This window comes from Euprymna scolopes, chromosome 33, assembly GCF_053919585.1.
Source record: "Euprymna scolopes isolate OS-2025 chromosome 33, ASM5391958v1, whole genome shotgun sequence".
Classification (NCBI taxonomy): domain Eukaryota; kingdom Metazoa; phylum Mollusca; class Cephalopoda; order Sepiida; family Sepiolidae; genus Euprymna; species Euprymna scolopes.
The window spans coordinates 72,324,653-72,341,497 of record NC_136514.1 but is presented as its reverse complement, the minus strand read 5'-3'; the positions used below and the strand labels follow the sequence as shown (position 1 = coordinate 72,341,497).

At 31.7% G+C, this 16,845-nt stretch overlaps 1 protein-coding gene across 2 annotated transcripts in view; it reads right to left on the bottom strand.

Moving 5' to 3' along the window:
- Positions 1 to 16,845, bottom strand: part of LOC145258295 (glycerophosphocholine cholinephosphodiesterase ENPP6-like) — a 148,337-nt gene that overhangs the window by 16,041 nt on the left and 115,451 nt on the right. For both annotated transcript variants that reach the window (XM_080116331.1, XM_080116332.1), the window contains exon 4: positions 2,734 to 3,026. In XM_080116331.1, the coding sequence (XP_079972457.1) occupies positions 2,734 to 3,026 (293 nt within the window). The remainder of the gene's footprint in view (positions 1 to 2,733; positions 3,027 to 16,845) is intronic.

The following is a 16,845-nucleotide window of genomic DNA, read 5'->3' as shown; positions in this document are numbered from 1 at the left end:
AGTGACATGTCATGTGGTTTCCGTTCTGCTAGATCTACAGCAGATGTGCTTAGAGTCATATCTCATAGGATTTGTAAATCTCTCGACAACGGTTTCCTTTCTATGGCAATTGCTCTTGACATATAAAAGGCCTTCGATAAGGTATGGCATAAGGGCCTACTTCACAAGATTTTCAGCAACGGTATAACTGGAAATGTTTTCTCAATTCTTAAATCAATCAATTATTAAATCAATTCTCTCTGATAGGCTCATAAGAGTAGTGGTTGATCGACAGAAATCAGAAGCCCACAGAATTAATGCTGGTGTCCCTCAGTCGTCCATTGCCCCAACTCTCTTCCTGACCTACATCAATGATCTCCCAAAACACATACTTCGATCATTCGTGGACATCTATGCTGATGACTCGACCATCTATAGGAACACATCAAAGGCCGTAAATGACAATGTTCTCTTTGATTCTCTCTCTGATCTTGAGCGCGTAGTACTATCTTCACATCATCAGCGCTCTGATCCCCATCTGGCATAAAATGAAATGGATGGCTCTCATCTTGGGGAGGCTCCATGTTTTGACAAGCTTCTGGAATTGACCTTTACTCCTGATCTGAAATGGAATACGTACATAAAATCTGTTGCCAAGGTCGCTGAAAAAATGGTGGGATCCTTCTACCACTTCAGTAGATATCTCACTGCTGATGCAATTTTCATTCTATATAAAAGCCAAGTACGTCTAAAGATGGAGTACTGTTGCCACATCTGGACAGGAGCTGCTAAAAATAGCCTATCCTACCTTGACAGAGTACAAAATAGACTCTTCTAGCTTAGTGGGGGATGCCCTTTTCTCTTCCCTGCAACCTCTCTCTCATAGAAGAGATGTTGCGAGCCTGTCTTTGTTTTATCGTTATTTCCATGACAAGTGCTTGTCTGAGCAATCTCTGATCTCCTCTCGCCAATATTTCACGAAAAACACCCGTCTAGCTGAAAACACTGTCAATAATTTTCCCCACTCTTTATCTGTGCCTAAATCAAAACGTATATTCCATGAGTAAAGCTTCTTTCTTAGAATTGCACGCCTGTGGAACTTTCTTCTGTTTGCCTGTTTTCCACCTTACTATAACTTGGATGTCTTCAAGTCCAACATAAACAAATTCTTGATAAACCGTCCCCTTAAGTAAGACACTTTATCAAATCTCCATTACTTACGATTCTACGATATTATCCTATAGCTATCTGTACACGCAATAACCCTTATCCCCGAGTGGCCCCCGGGCCTTGATAAGTGGTGACTACCATGTAAAAAAATCATTATTGTAAGTCACGCGCCCCCTCCTTAAAAATGGAATGTCAACATCAAGTACCACCACACCAAGTACTCATGAAGGGCCAAGAAGAATGGAAGGGCCGAAGAGAAAAAACACTACTGGATGAGTGTAAAGCGGTCTGGGATCTTGAGGATGGTTACTGTCACCTAAATTCTAATCATTGCTAGCGAGAATTCAATTGCAAACAACTGTTGCGATAATGCAAATTCATCTGCAAATGTTATTGAAAAAAGTTGAGAGAACTGAAAATCTGGTGAGACTTTTTGTCATCTCGACTCTAGGGAACATCATAGGTTGTTTACAGAGATAAATCTTTGATAATGGCCTGTATGAAAACTCCTAGCGAGTACAAGCAATAATAATAATAATAATAATAATAATAATAATAATAATAATAATAATAATAATTATTATTATTATTATTATTATTATTATTATTATTATTATTATTACTTGAAAATGAAACCCATAAAGTCTTTCATACATGGAGGTAAAAGCAGATAGTGTCACCCAAGGAAAGTGACGTCATAATTATTAACAATAAAGAAAAAACTGCAAAATTGTACACTTTGCCGTTTCAGCAGTTCACAAAATGAAGATTAAAGTGACGAAAAAAAAACAATAAATATGTGAAACTTTCCGCTGAACTGAAACAAATATGGGACATGGAGAACATCAACATAATGCCAATAATTGTGGGAGCACTAGGAACAGTTCAAAAGAACTCGGAAAAAGACAAGAAGAAATTGAAATCAATAAGACTGAAATGATACAATGATGAAAATAGCAGAATTTTAAGAAAAAATCATCGAATGCGGAAACCAATCCACACGAGCTACAAATGCTAACCCGTCGATACGGACGGAAGCTGCAACAGAATTAAAATAAAAATATAAAACAAACATCGCATAGAATCAAGAAAACTGATCCCACAAAATTGTAAGTTGGCATCGGCTGCCATCACACCAGATATTCGTAAAGTTAAGGAGGATGGAAAGATCTAGGAGATAAAGCACTAATGAGAATCCATTGGACACGTGCGAAGAGGACTAGGACCTTGGGGAAGCATGTTGTTACACAAATTCCAGTGAAGACCAATGATCGCTACCAGCAAGAAATCAATGGCAAACGGCTAATGCTACTACTACTACTACTACTACTACTACTACTACTACTACTAATAATAATAATAATAATAATAATAATAATAGAAAAGGCTGAAATTTTAAGGAAAATTCCCAAATGCGGAAACCTACATAAATTACAAATGCTAACTAAGCACATTGAAGTTGCAATAGAAATAAAACAAAAAAATATGGAGAGAACAGCATTTCCAAGGGAGAAAAATATTGCGCATAAAATAAAATAAAAAATGACTGAAGTTTTGTAAAATTTGTTCCGTTTTTTTACTGACCTTCTTGACTTTATTCTTGTGCGGCCAAATTCCGAAGAAAGTTGACCCGTACATGTGGTGGATGTCCTTCATGTTCAGAACGTGGTTCAAATCGATGACCCTTTTCGGAGAAATATCCGTCATACCGTGGTCGGAGAAGAGCATCACGTTCACGTCATCCATCAAGTGCATTATTTTCATTTGGATCAACATCGTCTCAAGTGCATCGCCAAGTTTCGACAAAACGGATTTCATTTCGTTGCTGTTCGAACCGAACATATGACCAACTTTATCCGTCAGTTCAAAATAAATAGCTACAAAAAAGAATGAAAAAACAGATGCTGTATTTTTAACATGTGTGCATATTTCCAATAAATAAAGTCAAAATTTGTTTCTTTGTCATCGATAGATTTCTTTCTTTAAAATCAATATTTGTTCTGGTTCGCCGGGTTTTTTTTATTATATCATTGCAGCATATTGTTAAGAAGATGTAATTCGACTGAATACCTTTCAGAAAATACTTTAGACGTGCCAGCATTGTTTTCATAAGACCGCCATCTTTAAAAGGGACATAACTCTGTAGTTGTCCATATAGGGTTTACTTTCATTTGAATAAAACCAAAAATAATAGTTTGGAAAGATAAACAAAGAGGAAAAGAGAGAGAGAGAGAGATACAAGGAGAGATACAGAGATAAAGAGAGAGATAAAGAGAGAGAGAGAGAGTACAATTAAATATATAATCGTATAATACCGTTTAAATACAGGTAGCAAATCGTACACAGCGCATGATCTATTAGATTAGAGACTCTTTTGTCCAACAGGGAAAGACTAGTGGTTGGTACACCAATTCAAACATGAAGACCATATTCTATGCATGGGCGAACGGTGACTTTATTAAAGTATAGGGTACTCGTTAATACATAGTTATTTCCTTTTTCTACAAATATGCAAAGTGAAGTCCCTCTCATAAATTTTTGTCATCAATAGCCTTCTTCCTAGAAAATCAATATTTGATTCTGATTTTTCAGTTCTTTTTTAGGATCATTGCAGCGTGGTATTAAAAAGAATAAAATGTAATTAAATTTAATTCGCTAAGAAAATATATATTCTGGCTATGACTTATTATGAAATGACCGTCATCTTAAACAAGGGCGTAACTCCGTTTTTTGCCTTACATATTTACCTCTACTTTTATGACACCATGAGAAATTTTCTGGCGCAATTTTAATGGATTAATTAAGTTAAATTATTTATGGCATAATTGATTAAAACAGGTTGATGATTGTTTCATAAGATATCAAATATTATTTCGCTAATCGAAATGATTTGAATGTTATGTTGAAACGAATGACATGTTGAATCCTTGCCACATGTTTTGAAATTTGTCAAGAAGTTTGTGGTGCACAAGGTCCAAGGTTCTTGTGTTTGACAAATTAGCAGTATTTATCAGTTTGCTATGAAAACTTTCAAAGGTTAAAAAAAGATCACCAGCTCGATTGTGGCGAGTTGGGAATAGTAAAGGAGTAGTTTTTTAATTAGACCTTTGAACTAGAGAAAACAGTTTACACGCTGGCATCACGCTGAATCCAACGGTAAAAGTACTCTGGCATACATTTTGTTTACAATCTATTAGAATGAACGAAAAGTGTTAGCTGTTAAAGGTATGATAAAGAATATATTTTTAAAGGCACAAATGATGTTTTCAATTTTATATTCGGCAATTTCCTTAGATTGTAGACACGCTCTGTCGAGCACATCACATTTTCTTGGATTAAGAAAACACTTGCTCTGATAAAAGCAAAGAAATGTCGTGCACACGCTAACCCAAAGTTAAAGACATGCACCAGAAGTTTAACGTGTTTTTAAATACAGCGTGGGCGGCACAAGGCTATTGAGAGGTCACCTGATCGAAACACATTCGCTTCATCGAACTCGGATAATCACAGAACAAGAGCGTCATATTCAGTGCCGACTCATCCAGAACAATGAGTGATGTCTTGGGACACGATAAGCTTACATTTTTATTGAAAGAAAACAATATTTCAGAAAAATAAACTGGCAATAGTATTAAAAAATTGCCAGTAAATCTACCACGGGGCAATGCTGGGTCGGTACAGCTAGTTTTACTCAAAGACAAAACAAAATAAAACAACAAACAAAAAAGCTTACCTTTACATATAAACAAACTACTAGATAGCTACATAGATTGATAGACAATGGAAGGTTGAATAATAGATAGATAGATAGATAGATAGATAGACAGATAGACAGATAGATAGATAGTCTGACTATAAAGACTGACTTTTGGTTTTTATTATTATGAATTTTAGAATATATTTTCACAACAACAACTTGAGTAAGATAAGGACATTATTTTTCAAACAAACATTTAGAAGGTGTGCTAACCAAACTCGACCACATCCACAAAAAATTTATAAAATTTGTCAACATCAAGATTTGGGCTGTATAGTGCATTTTTAAAAGAATACAATTATGGATTATGGAATATGTATTTTAAGAAAGAGGGTGATAAACAAGCGCATATTGTTGTTATTATTATTATTATTATTATTATTATTATTATTATTATTATTATTATTATTATTATTATTATTATTATTTAATTGTAAAAGTCAAGCAGGTGCCACCGAAACTCTACATTGCCTCAAAGAAAAAAAGATTAAAATTACAAACTAAAGTATATATATATATATATATATATATATATATATATATATATATATATATATATATATATATATATATATAAAGCTGAACGTCTGTGTGTGTGCGTGTGTGTGTGTCTGGTCACGAATAGGCTCCTATGTGGTTGACTATTTTAAAAAACAGATTACATATAATGATAGAAGATTATCGAGGATCAGGAATGGGTATGTTTGATCTGGCGGAACGGTTGTTCATAAAAATTGTGGTGTCTGCGTTCGCGCCTGGCCCTCAAAGTATGGAAATAAAAAATGAAAAAAAAAACACGTTTACAAGGGATTTTGATATAGATGTACATAAGAATACTTTGATAAGTATGTTTCAACTTAAATAGGGATGGTATAATAAAATTGTGGGGTCTGCTGTTTGTTGTATAGGGGTCTTATTATTGTTGTTTTTATTATTGTTATTATTCGTTGTTATTGTTCTTTGTTAAAAGTGATGCTTAGAGAGTCTTAGAGAGATTGTTTGTGGCAGGGATATTGTTGTTGAGAGTCTTATTAAAAGCGCAGTCTTAGAAGAGAGATGTGTTGTAAGAGGGATTGTTCGTGTTATAAAGGATTCATATTTATAAAAATGTTCATTCTTAGAATTGTAATGGAAGCTCTTTGTGTGAGGAGATAGTGTTCAGACAGTCTTAGTGCAGATATGAGATGTAGATGTCATGACATTTTATAACACAGATATATAGACATATAATAACAATTTCACTTTACCTTTTGGTAGAATCACAAACACAAAGACGACGTTTATAAAACACATGATGGGTTTATTCCTTCTCACGACCGGCTGTGGTTTTCATTATTCATCATCAAGAATTCAAAGCTTCATTCTAAGTTTCACAAGTGACCGTCTTGCTTCTAGACGTTCGAATCTCAAACTGCAGACTATCGTCTGTCGTTCTCAAATTTCCTCTCTGTCTCTCCCACTGCTTCTGTCTGCTTAACTCTAAAGTTTTTCTATCTATATCTAGAACTTCCCATTTTTCCATGACGTCATACATATGTTAAAACATATGTCTTCTTTTCACGTGTACTGGACATGCGTGTCCAAAACTGTTTCCTTTGTTTACAAAAGGAATTTTAACCTATACTCAGTAACCTATATTTCCAATATATTAAAAACATGTTTATTAAATTATCTTGTAGCTGCATTCTTTCAATTGAATTTTCATAACAAAATTGACAGTGCACATTCTTTTCTTGAAACTATTTTATCTCTAAGCTGTTTTACATTCCATTTTCTAATTCTCACACGTAATCTATTTCTAAACCTAAATTACGAGGTTCGAATTTCGTCTATTGCTATTTCATTTTCATTTTAACTAAATCTCTCTATTTTTATACTTACATGAAAAGGGAACAGCTCTTATCATGTAACATTCGCGCCTGTACTCCATGGAAATATGGCACACACTTTAATAAAGACTTTTCATATCTGTTTGCGTAAATATACTTTGATAATTATGTTTCAATTTGAAGAAATATGGTATGATAAAATTATTGGGTGTTCGTTCGAGCCTGACCTCTTTAGAATGTAAATATGTAACAAAGTTTAACAAGGTTTTTAAAAGGGGTGAGGGTCCACAATAACACATTAACTTTAATCTTAATTCACGTTAGCTTTTGTTTATTTTTTTATTTGAATCATATGGTGTCGAATAAATTCACCACATAAAATCACGTTCTTATTAAAGTGAAAGCCAAAAAAAAAAAAAAGTCGGAACTTTAGACAATTCTCGACACAAATTTTGCACAACTCTGTTTTTTCTTTCTCCAGTTGCACGTAGCACTCTTTCGAAAATAGATAAATAGATAAATAATAAAAAATAAGAACGTTACTTGTTATCGTGTCAAAAGATGGAAAAAAATCCTGCTCACGTGATTACGTGTCTTTTGAAAAACATTTACATAACCTTTTTATTTTTATTTATATAAGCTTTTTTGTCAATGTACTAGAAGGAATTCAGTTGATTACAACCCTTTCTGTGTGTTCTTTATATTACAATAGTACAACCCTTGATCCGACGGCGCAATACTACACTGTTCAATACTGTAACACTGAAACGAAGCTGTTCTGCTTGAAAAGGGCGCCATTTTCTTCTTATTCATATTTATATCGACTCTTTGCTTAAAAAACTAAAGTAATTACGTGTTTACTTTTTTAATATCCCATTTTGCTGTTTGGGATTATTTAACTAAAGTAAGTAAAGCTTGATTATTTTTCAAAACTATGTTTGTTTCTTTGTTTTTCGATATTTCGTCGATATTATTTAGTAAGAGTGTTTTGCAGAAAAGCCAACAAACGACTACCCGAAAAAATAAATATACAAGAAATAAATGTTACCATAGTCAATAAAAGTTCAGCTCATATTTTTTTTTGTTTTGAACTAGTTTTTAATTCTCTTTACTTTAAATAATTTCAGCGAACCGAAATTAAAACGAAATTTGAGGCGATAACTACTTAAATGAATGTTTATATAAACTACACATGCCATAATCGAATATTCCTCAAGCACAAAATAACGGAAAACATTAAAATATGTTTATAAATACTCCTTACGTTGACGGAACTCTCCTAAATTGTTAACAGAGAATGCTCAGGTGTCCCTCCTTCAAATTGAAAACGGGCCTCTCCATTTCAAAGTGGCTGCCATCTTGATTTTTTTAAAACCGGTTCGTGAATTAAAAAAAAAAATTTTTTTTACAAACTATTTAAAAATGCATACCAATGAACTTTTCTACCATAAAAGTAACTATTATTGACTATTGTAACATTTATTTCTTGTATATTTATATTATTATATAATATTTTCTCTTTGTAAGGAAAGATCATTTTGTTTGTCACTCTTGGCTACGAATGGAAACAAAGTTGATATAAAAAAAATATATTTTCGCGAAAATTATCTTTACTTTCATCATATTTTGCTTGGGGTAAAATTTTTCAGTATCAAAACCTATCTCTTTACAACCCCTTCCTTTTCATAACCTATCATCCTTTCATCAATCACAGTCAATTTTCTGTATGCTGTTTTTGGACCCAGTCAACGACGGGTACTTCTGTTAGTATATATATATCTAGTGTAAGAGAGAGAGAGAGAGAGAGAGAGAGAGAGAGAGAGAGAGAGAGAGAGAGAGGGGGGGGAATTAGACCGGTAGTCTAGGAGAGCAAAGTTTACTTTGCTTTAAAGGAACATTGCTCATAGTACTGTCGATTCATAATAAGCTCAATAGGTATATTTATCCCAGAGCTATATTAATATTGAGGATAAATGTAATAATTGTAAATTATGAATTAGTTTTAAAAACAGAAACAAAACAAAACAAAATCAAAATCAAAATTTTCCTTTTGAAACTGATTCATAATTTACAATTATTAATCTTTATCCTGAATATATATATATATATATATATATATATATATATATATATATATATATATATATATAGAGAGAGAGAGAGAGAGAGAGAGAGAGAGAGAGAGAGAAACAGACAGACAGACAGAGAGAGGAGACAGTAAGATAAACTATTTTACTCTAGCTCAAATCTGTGCCAACCAACGACAATAACGAAGGGGTCATCTCTAACGACTTTTATTAGATTAGTTTAGTATTTCTTGCTCACTATTGTTTAACGTTCGACTTACATTTTCATTAGATTAGATGCGTTTAAGCTCTTCTAAAGAAAGGCCACAGTTGCCAATCAAAATTCAGGCGGGTTTCAATCTAAAACAGTGTTGTTATAAAAATGCGCAGAGTAAATTGTGGCGCGTCCACGTTTTTCTCTAAAAGGCCACGTCAGTCGGTGAATCACGTTTAAATTAAAACAGCATTTCCTTTGGTCTGTCTAACCTTAGATTGCAATAGCATATTCTTTGGTCTGTCTAACTTAAGATTGTAGCAGTATTTTCTTCGGTTTGTCTAAGCTTAAATTGCAATAGGGTTTTCTTTGGTCTGTTTAACTTTAGATTCTAATAGTATTGTCTTTGGTTTGATAAACCTTAGATTGTGATAGTATTTTGTTTAGTCTGTACAACTTTAGATTGTAATAACATTTTATTTAGTCTGTCTATGTTTAGATTGTAATAGTATTTTCTTTGGTTTGAAAAACCTAAGATTGTAATAGCATTTGTTTTGGTCTGTCATACTTTAGGTTGCAATAGTATTTTTCTTTTGTCTGTCTAACTTTAAATTGTAATAGCATTTTCTTTAGTCTGTCTAACTTTAAATTGTAATAGCATTTTCTTTAGTCTGTCTAACTTTAAATTGTAATAGCATTTTCTTTAGTCTGTCTAACTTTAAATTGTAATAGCATTTTCTTTAGTCTGTCTAACTTTAAATTGTAATAGCATTTTCTTTAGTCTGTCTAACTTTAAATTGTAATAGCATTTTCTTTAGTCTGTCTAACTTTAAATTGTAATAGCATTTTCTTTAGTCTGTCTAACTTTAAATTGTAATAGCATTTTCTTTAGTCTGTCTAACTTTAAATTGTAATAGCATTTTCTTTAGTCTGTCTAACTTTAAATTGTAATAGCATTTTCTTTAGTCTGTCTAACTTTAAATTGTAATAGCATTTTCTTTAGTCTGTCTAACTTTAAATTGTAATAGCATTTTCTTTAGTCTGTCTAACTTTAAATTGTAATAGCATTTTCTTTAGTCTGTCTAACTTTAAATTGTAATAGCATTTTCTTTAGTCTGTCTAACTTTAAATTGTAATAGCATTTTCTTTAGTCTGTCTAACTTTAAATTGTAATAGCATTTTCTTTAGTCTGTCTAACTTTAGATTGTAATAGCATTTTCTTTAGTCTGTCTAACTTTAGATTGTAATAGCATTTTCTTTAGTCTGTCTAACTTTAAATTGTAATAGCATTTTCTTTAGTCTGTCTAACTTTAAATTGTAATAGCATTTTCTTTAGTCTGTCTAACTTTAAATTGCAATAGCATTTTCTTTAGTCTGTCTAACTTTAGATTGTAATAGCATTTTCTTTAGTCTGTCTAACTTTAGATTGCAATAGCATTTTCTTTAGTCTGTCTAACTTTAAATTGTAATAGCATTTTCTTTAGTCTGTCTAACTTTAAATTGTAATAGCATTTTCTTTAGTCTGTCTAACTTTAAATTGTAATAGCATTTTCTTTAGTCTGTCTAACTTTAAATTGTAATAGCATTTTCTTTAGTCTGTCTAACTTTAAATTGTAATAGCATTTTCTTTAGTCTGTCTAACTTTAAATTGTAATAGCATTTTCTTTAGTCTGTCTAACTTTAAATTGTAATAGCATTTTCTTTAGTCTGTCTAACTTTAAATTGTAATAGCATTTTCTTTAGTCTGTCTAACTTTAAATTGTAATAGCATTTTCTTTAGTCTGTCTAACTTTAAATTGTAATAGCATTTTCTTTAGTCTGTCTAACTTTAAATTGTAATAGCATTTTCTTTAGTCTGTCTAACTTTAAATTGTAATAGCATTTTCTTTAGTCTGTCTAACTTTAAATTGTAATAGCATTTTCTTTAGTCTGTCTAACTTTAAATTGTAATAGCATTTTCTTTAGTCTGTCTAACTTTAAATTGTAATAGCATTTTCTTTAGTCTGTCTAACTTTAAATTGTAATAGCATTTTCTTTAGTCTGTCTAACTTTAAATTGTAATAGCATTTTCTTTAGTCTGTCTAACTTTAAATTGTAATAGCATTTTCTTTAGTCTGTCTAACTTTAAATTGTAATAGCATTTTCTCTAGTCTGTCTAACTTTAAATTGTAATAGCATTTTCTTTAGTCTGTCTAACTTTAAATTGTAATAGCATTTTCTTTAGTCTGTCTAACTTTAAATTGTAATAGCATTTTCTTTAGTCTGTCTAACTTTAAATTGTAATAGCATTTTCTTTAGTCTGTCTAACTTTAAATTGTAATAGCATTTTCTTTAGTCTGTCTAACTTTAAATTGTAATAGCATTTTCTTTAGTCTGTCTAACTTTAAATTGTAATAGCATTTTCTTTAGTCTGTCTAACTTTAAATTGTAATAGCATTTTCTTTAGTCTGTCTAACTTTAAATTGTAATAGCATTTTCTTTAGTCTGTCTAACTTTAAATTGTAATAGCATTTTCTTTAGTCTGTCTAACTTTAAATTGTAATAGCATTTTCTTTAGTCTGTCTAACTTTAAATTGTAATAGCATTTTCTTTAGTCTGTCTAACTTTAAATTGTAATAGCATTTTCTTTAGTCTGTCTAACTTTAAATTGTAATAGCATTTTCTTTAGTCTGTCTAACTTTAGATTAATACTAGTTAGTAGGGATTTATATGAGCTATTTACCACAATGCTACATTTTCTCCAGGCGTTTTCTCGGAAACTACTGGGCTGCGCTTGCTTCAATTTTGTATTCGTTTTGTTGTTATAACTTATAGAGAATGAAACATAGTGATATCCGTTTGATGCACAGTTAAAGATTAATCTATATATTAATACGATAACTCGTGTGTTATTTTCTGTCACCCTTACACCCTGGTCGTTTAATTGTTATGTACTTCTATTTCTTGTAATAAATGATTTTACAAAGAGTTCTTCATAAGTTTTGGTTTCGGTTTCGATTATAGTTGGAGGAACTCAAGTTATATATATATATATATATATATGTGTGTGTGTATATATATATATATATATATGTATATATATATTATATATTCATTCTTCATAAATTTTGGTTTCGATTCAAGCTGATGCACCCACATCATATGGATTTATATTTTTTATTTTTGAAATCACAACTTTATAAGAAATTTGCATACATAAAAATATATTTCGAGCATATTTTACGACCGGCCTACGTCGAGCGTCTCTGTTAGCTTAGATAAATACTTTTGCAGTTTTAACAAAAGAGTTACAATAATATCAGAGCGTCTCCATTTACGGTAAACATTCAAAGAATGCCAACATCAATATATAACAGCATATGAAAGAGTTTGCTGTAGAATTTCCACAGGTCCTGCTAATAAAGATTAATAAAGAAAAAATGAAAACAAATTAAATCATCTTCAACTATTGATTTGGTATAAAGCTTTAATTCTAAATTAGCGGACGATAACTTTTGTCGTTAATAAGCCAAAACTTCTTGTAAGTGTATGATATCATTTGCATTGTTAACCGCGTAGATGGAATACATACGTCTTCAAAATGGACTCGCCCTAACTTTTGTATTTATATAAGCGACGTTCGACTTTTGTTTTCTTAGAAACCCTTTCAAACATATTTAGCAAAATATAATTTTTTCCAGATTTGTTCTCTTTAACAATCACGATTTTCTCTTGTTTGTGGTTCCATCAAAGACCGACCGATTGTTGCAATTGCCACTGGGTCAAGCGTTCTTTCGTTCGACAATTGGACGGCATTAGTGCCAATTATGGTGAAGCATTCTGTGCTCATATTAATAACTTATGGCATATATTATGCCATCCTCCTCCGTCGATTTACGACCGCCGTCGGGGGGAGGGGGTGACTTCCTATTTGTATCGGGCGAGTAAAAGGGCTATAGGGCTGCGTTGCTCAATTTATTATAGTCGTGGCCGTTTTGAATTCAATGCGAGCTTTTTATGGTTTCCCACCCCCGGCCGTTCCTCAACATCAAGTGAAGCAGTTTGAACAATACTATGTAGGATTAATGTCCCTATTTACTTATCTCTTTGTTGGCCGAGAACCTAATAGATTGCGTAGTATTAGAACAGATACTACACTCTGTTTCGAGCCAAAAGGCTTTTAAAGAGCGTTGCTAAGATTTTCAAAAGCCCGTTTAATCGGAATAAAATATATCCAGAAAACTGCTAAGTTTAACATTTCTATCCAAAATATCAGCAAAGCTACCCGGTGTTACCCGGGGTGTACGTTTAACATATTTCTGTTGACACTTCTCTTTCAGCTTCTTTAAACCTCCCCCGTTTTCACTCTTCCACTGCACCCCTCTATCTCTTCTCTGTCCAGCCAATTCTCCTCTCTGGACGTACATGCAGAGATTGCTCCTTTTTTTTGATTGCCTGGTCTAGTCAGGAACCCACGGCGATGCACTGAGGAAGCGTCACATACCTTCTCGTAGTGACTTAGTCCACAATATATTATAGTCTGCATTACACTGTAGAGAACCTATAGTTTAATTTTATAAAATTATGTCTATATACTGGCTTGAATTAAAATTTAAAATGCAAAAGTATTATTATTCGATTATGCTCTAAACAGAAACATTTCGAATGCTTCTCTCTCTTATCAAATCAAATAATCTGTTGATTTTATACGCCGTGCCCTTCTGCTTTTGCGGTGAAAAAATGACCCAAATGCACATGCCTATGCTTATCGGAAGCATTTCGATACAAAACATATCTAAATACACTCACAGACATATAAAGTGCATTTGTGTGAAACTTTTTAAAATATCGACAGGCCGTTTCGAAGTCCATAGGGAATGAACTCACACACAGACAAAAACCTTATATATAAAGCTGAATGTGTGTGTGTGTGTGTGTGTGTGTGTGTGTGTGTGTGTGTGTGTGTGTGTGGTCACGAATAGGTTCCTATATGGGTGACTATTTTAAAAAACTGATTACATATTAGGAAAGAAGATGTATCGAGACACGGGAATGGGTATGTTTGATCTGGCAGAACAGTGGTTTATTAAAATTGTGGAGTCTGCGTTCGTGCCTGGCCCCCAAAGTATGAAAATAAAAAATAAAAATAAAAACGTTTCCAAGGGTTTTTGATATAGATGTACATAATAATACTTTGATAAGTATGTTTTAACTTAAATAGGGATGGTATAATAAAATTGTGAGGTCTGCGTTCGCGCCTGGCCTCCATAGAATGGAAATAGCCACAAACTTTAATAAAGACTTTTCATATCTATCTTATCTGCGTAAGTATACTTTAATAATGTTTCAGTTTGAAGAAATATGGTATAATAAAATTATGGGGTGTTCGTTCGCACCTGCCCCCATAGAATGAAAATATGTCACAAAGTTTAACACGTTTTTTTAATATAGATCCACAGAATATTGTGAACAGTGTTTCATTGTGAACAGGTATGGCATAATAAATTATGGGGTTTATCTATTTTATTTTTACTTTCATCATATTTTGCTCTGGTTTTGATAGTCCCAAATTCGAAGCTATCTCTTCACAACCCTTCCTTTTCATAACTATCATACTTTCATAAATCAGAGTCCATTTTCTATAGGCTGTTTTGAACCCAGTCAACGACGGGTACTTTTGCTAATATATATATATATATATATATATATATATATATATATATATATATATATATATATATATATATATAATCAAAGGAATGCAATGTTTACCTGATATAAGCAATGGTAAACTTCGATCTAATATAAATACCAAGTATTTATATATAGATAGTTTAATCCCAACCAAATAAAAAAGCTCAATGCACAAATAATAGAAAGTAAAGATTATTATAAGTGAAAAAAAATTAAAACTGTAAGTATAAATTTACAATCAAACGTATTGTTCGACTGAATACTCAAATAACAATTTGCAAAATTCTTATTCCGTGGAGTTTCTAAGAATGCTATTCTCACTATTCTTTTCATCAGAGGACAGAAAGAAATTAGCAAATTATATTTGTAGCAGTGCTAGAATTTCCTGGTTACGGCATTATATGAAACTGCAATTTATTGTAGTTATAAATTGCAAAAATGTACATGTCCTTTTAAAAAAACAACGAGTGAAAAATGTAGGACATGTAAAGTATAATAAAAACGAACCAGGTATAAAATTGCATGAAGACTTTTGCAAAGGTGATCTGAAGGCGAAAATAAATATTTAGAAGGAATAAAGACTAAATTTAAATCCAATTGATTAGAATTAGTCCGGTTGGAAAATTTTCCACACAGCTGGAATGATGGAAATTGCTTTTTCGGATATTACAGTAGTCCAACATAGGTTGATCCTCAATTGAGTGGATTCGGGAAATAAGATGGATAGAAAAAACAACATGTTATCTTGCAACGGTTGGCTTGATTAAAAATGACGATTTCAGACTTAATTTGTCAGCACGTGCATGTTTCAATCATCTGAGTGTGAATTTTATTGTAAATTTCAACTTACAGTCTTAATTTCTTTTCTCATATATATATATATATATATATATATATATATATATATATATATATATATATGAGAGAGAGAGAGAGAGAGAAAGAAATTAAAACTGTCAATTAAAAATTACAATTAAACTTATTATTCGACAGAATATTCCAAAAACAGTTTACAAAATCTTGACGTCAAACTAACCATGGAAGCGGATCTACTAGTTTTTTTTCCTATTTGACTGAAGATCAACTTTGCTCTTTTGGGACTTTTACAAACTGCGAGAGCAATTTCATAGTCATTTAAGCTGCATTTAACTTCTTTCACAATCGGATTACTTCGCGCTCTGAAATTACTTCTTCACTTGGATTATTATTATTTGTTATTCATTCTACAACTTACTTGCGCGTTCCACTAACTGTTAAATTTTGACACTTTGTTTTAAGGAAATTTCCTCCGCTTTTCAGATTTACCAGATGCACGCGGAAATGTTATTCCCGGTTTTTGCTTTCTTCCAATTTCCTCCATTTTCACATATTTTTTTAAAGTGATATGAACACATTTTATTGCAATTTATTACTAAGTATCATAAATTGCTGTTTCATTTAATGCCTTAACCAGCGAATTCTAGCTCTGCTATAATGATATTTTGCTAATTTCTTTTTGTCCTTTGATGAAAAGAATAGCGAGAATATCATTTTTGAAACTCCGTGGAATAAGGATTTTGTAAATTATTGTGGGGGTATTTTATCAGTGAATAAATTTAATTGCAAATTTTTACAATTTTCTTTTTTTTTTCTTTTTTGTTATAACAATTTGTTCTCTGTATTGTGTTTGTATTGAGATTTTTTATTTGATTAGGATTAACATATTAATATTGGTATTTATATTAGATTGAAGTTTACTCTTGCTTGTATCAGGTAAGCATTTCATTCCTATTGCCTTGATTATATATATATATATATATATATATATATATATATATATATATATATATATACATATATATATATAAAGCTGAATGTCTGTGTGTGTGTGTGTCTAATCACGAATAGGCTCCTATATGGTTGACTATTTAAAAAAAAACTGATTACATATAATGATAGATGTATCGAGACACAGGAATGGGTATGTTTGATCTGGCAGAATGGTGGTTCATTAAAAGTGTGGGGTTTGCGTTCGCCTCTGGTCTACAAAGTATGGAAACAAAAAATTTAAAAATTAAAAAAAAACGTTTACAAGTGTTTTTGATATAGATGTACATAAGAATACTTTGATAATTATTTTTTAACTTAAATAGGGATGGTATAATAAAATTGTGGGGT